The following is a 3646-nucleotide window of genomic DNA, read 5'->3' as shown; positions in this document are numbered from 1 at the left end:
GTTCAGTAGAAGAAGGAACATACGTAATATTCATCTTTCTGGAGTACACTGGTGGTCGCCATGGGGAGATTAATATTCATCTGTCTGCTATCCATTTCCCTGTTTGAAGGTTAGATTTCTCCACTTTATCTTGCGCATTCCAATTTGTAATTCCGATTCCGAGAAGGTTCTTGGGGTTTATGCGGAGGATCATTAATCTGTTTTCCCATTTGATGTTCATGTATGTAGGGTGGATGGTCCAGTCGGTTCCCTACGATCATACGGCGAGCCTCGAGGCAAGTAATAGCTTTCCTCTGCCCAAATGGATATTGAATTGGATTCGTTACTCCAAAGAAAGATATTGGATTTGTTTTCCTTCTTTTAAGTCATTTCGTTTGGCATGACAAAAGACAAAATAAATCAGCTGAGAAAGGTGATTTCATAGACAAAACAGAAATTTGCTGACATTTTTTACAACTGAAATGTAAAGCATGCCTTACAGAATATACCAACCTCGAAATGTATTATTTTTACGTACAAGCAAATTAAATGAATGAAAATGATTGATGCGGTGACGGTAAACATTTGTAGTAGCATGGAAGTACATTGTATTAAAACCCTATAGGTTACCGACGTTCTCGACCAACATTCATATATCGTATGTACTGGAGTCACTGTAGTTCAACCTATAGACTTGTTTGTAGAAATGGACGGAAGCCGTAAACTAAGAAAACACCATACCAGATCATGAGCCATATTTTCTTTCTAATACTAAATTATTACCATAGTTCATTGTAAATTTGCAATACCCGTTCATGATATTACCTAATAGAGTAGAAGATATGACCAAATCTCCTTTTTCTTCTTTTTCTGCGGAATGTTTATTTTGAGCCAGTAGCAGTATATATGGAGTAGATGGAATATGGAACTCTCTTTGCATGCGGAACACATGGGAAATTCCTATTCATTGCCCGATGTTACTCTTTCTTAAAAGTTAAATGAGCTAACAGATGCATATATACAAGCCGTTACAACAAGTTCAAGCCCGTCTGGAACATGATCTTCCTGCATCAAAGCTGAAACCACTGATTTCCAAAACCGATGAAAACTGAAGGACCCGTGTATCCAGCCAACGTTAGATTTTTAGGCATGGGAAAACGAACTTTTTCATGACAAGTTGTGTTCGCGGAGGATGAGAAATTTAGTTGACGAGCAAGACAAGTCCGCTCCAGTTCATTTTTTGCGAGGAAATTGATGTGCTCGCAACTAAATTTTATCATGCTCGCATCAATATTAATTGCCATAAAATGTTTGATTTGGCATATGTCTAAAGCCTTTCAGAAACTGAAACTACTGATTTCCAAAAGTGATGAAAATATCATATCAAGTAAATGCTGAATTTAGTGTACAAGATCTTAGCCTAGAAGATCTTGAAAGGGAATACTGAATTGCCCCCCAAAAAAGGAAAGAATTGCAGCTAGCGCTGGATGTCTAGGATTAATCACATCAGGATGAGGATTAATCTTGTGCCTGTTTCTGTGTTATCCAGTGCTTGAGCAGCCCGATGAGATCTCTGTACAAAGGCGGCATTTTGCAGAACAGCGAGTTCGACAGCGGGCTGATGGGCTGGCTGGTGCCGCCCGGCGTGAAGGCCGCCGTGAACAGCTCGCAGTCCGGCAACAAGTTCGCCGACGCCAAGAACAAGGGCCAGCCGTCGCGTGGCGTCTATCAGAAGATCCACTTGAAGACCAACCACCACTACTCCCTCTCAGGTACGTACAATCCTTTTATTAATAACTGGTTATCACTCACAACAGAAAGTACTACTCCATATATATCTTCAGTTCTGAATATGGATGGCTCCATGCACGCATATATATGCAGCATGGTTGCAGGTTTCGTCCGGCACGGCGGTGGTGAAGGCGATCTTCAAGGCTCCCAACGGCGCGTACATCGGTGGCGGCGCCGTCGTGGCCAAGGCCGGCTGCTGGAGCATGCTCAAGGGCGGCATGACCGCTTACTCATCCGGGCCAGCCGAGTTCTTCTTCGAGGCGGATGGTGCTACGGTGGACATTCTGGTGGACAGCGTGTCCCTGCAGCCCTTCACCTTCGCCGAGTGGAAGAACCACACCAGTCTGTCGGCCGCCAAGGCCCGCAAGAGCGCCGTGAAGGTGGTCGCCCGGGGCGCCGACGGCGCCCCGCTGGCGAACGCGGAGCTGAGCTTGAAGCTCCTCCGGCCCGGGTTCCCGCTGGGCAACGCCATGACGGCGGAGATCCTGAACATCCCGGACTACGAGAAGTGGTTCACGTCGCGGTTCACCGTGGCCAGCTTCGAGAACGCGATGAAGTGGTACAGCACGGAGTGGAAGCGGGGCCAGGAGAACTACAGCGTGCCGGACGCGATGCTGGCGCTGGCCCAGAGGCACGGCATCAAGGTGCGCGGGCACAACGTGTTCTGGGACACCAACAACACGCAGATGGCGTGGGTGAACCCGCTGGGCGTCGAGGAGCTCAAGGCGGCCATGCAGAAGCGGCTGAGCTCCGTGGTGACGCGGTACGCCGGCAAGGTGATCGCGTGGGACGTGGTGAACGAGAACCTCCACGGGCAGTTCTACGAGGGCCGGCTGGGCGCCAACGTGTCGGCGGAGGTGTACGGGCAGGTGGCCAAGATGGACGCGAACGCGACGCTGTTCATGAACGAGTACGGCACGCTGGAGTGGGCCATGGACCTGACCGCCATGGCCAGCAAGTACGCCGCCAAGATGGAGCAGATCCGCTCCTACCCCGGCAACGCCGGCATCAAGCTCGCCGTCGGGCTGGAGAGCCACTTCGAGACGCCCAACATCCCTTACATGAGGGCGACGCTGGACATGCTCGCGCAGCTCAAGGTCCCCATCTGGCTCACCGAGATCGACGTCTCGCCCAAGACGGGGCCGTACCAGGTGGAGTACCTGGAGGACGTGCTGCGGGAAGGCTACGGCCACCCCAATGTGGAGGGCATGGTGCTCTGGGCGGCCTGGCATAAGCACGGCTGCTGGGTCATGTGCCTCACGGACAACAACTTCACGAACCTCCCAACCGGCAACGTCGTCGACAAGCTCATCGCCGAGTGGAAGACGCACCCCGTGGCCGCCACCACGGACGCCAATGGCGTGGCTGAGCTGAACCTCGTTCATGGCGAGTACACGTTCACGGTGACTCACCCGTCGCTGGAGTCGGCCACCGCGCACACTTTGACGGTGGACGCGTCATCGTCTGCGTTGGAGCATGCCATAGACATCAAGGTGTAGGGATCAGAATTCAGACACATACGCAATACGTAGCTGTCTAATTCTTTAGAAGAATTGTTAGAGGGAGATAGTGGCATGCACCACTGCAGCCCGTCTCTGATAAGATTTTGTGTTCTTATCCTGCCTCTTCTTGCTACCCTCAGCACGTCAAGCAGCAAAAAGGCAATGAATTGTCGTCGAACCGAGTTTTAGACAATGTCGTATCCTGTGGCCATGAATATTGAAGCGTTGCATATATACATAAAAACCTACTTCATTTGTAAAAAAAATATAAAATCGTTTACTTAGGGCATCTCCAACGCCGATCTTCAAACCACACGCATACATCCGGACCTCGCGGTTTGAACCCCGGATGTCATCGAACGCGGGCTTGTACA

The 3646-nt window shown here is 50.2% G+C and overlaps 1 protein-coding gene across 1 annotated transcript; it reads left to right on the top strand.

The window, feature by feature from the left end:
• On the top strand, positions 1-3420 carry LOC119368577 (endo-1,4-beta-xylanase 5-like). The gene is made up of 4 exons (XM_037633798.1): positions 1-109; positions 229-275; positions 1529-1751; positions 1864-3420. Exons 1-4 carry the CDS (start codon positions 61-63, stop codon positions 3267-3269), a joined length of 1725 nt encoding a protein of 574 aa, XP_037489695.1. The 5' UTR covers positions 1-60; the 3' UTR covers positions 3270-3420.
• Positions 3421-3646: the final 226 nt, after the last annotated feature.

This window comes from Triticum dicoccoides, chromosome 2B, assembly GCF_002162155.2.
Source record: "Triticum dicoccoides isolate Atlit2015 ecotype Zavitan chromosome 2B, WEW_v2.0, whole genome shotgun sequence".
Taxonomy (NCBI): Eukaryota; Viridiplantae; Streptophyta; class Magnoliopsida; order Poales; family Poaceae; genus Triticum; species Triticum dicoccoides.
The sequence above is the reverse complement of the archived record's forward strand: the minus strand, read 5'-3'. Positions and strand labels throughout refer to the sequence as shown.

What these genes read in the sequence shown, in the direction of transcription:
- LOC119368577 (XM_037633798.1), top strand. Translation starts at nt 61, where the DNA reads ATGGGGAGATTAATATTCATCTGTCTGCTATCCATTTCCCTGTTTGAA. An exon ending in ATCATACGGCGAGCCTCGAG is followed by an intron (nt 276 to 1,528) that starts GCAAGTAATAGC and finishes TGTGTTATCCAG; the next exon opens with TGCTTGAGCAGCCCGATGAG. An exon ending in CCACCACTACTCCCTCTCAG is followed by an intron (nt 1,752 to 1,863) that starts GTACGTACAATC and finishes ATATATATGCAG; the next exon opens with CATGGTTGCAGGTTTCGTCC.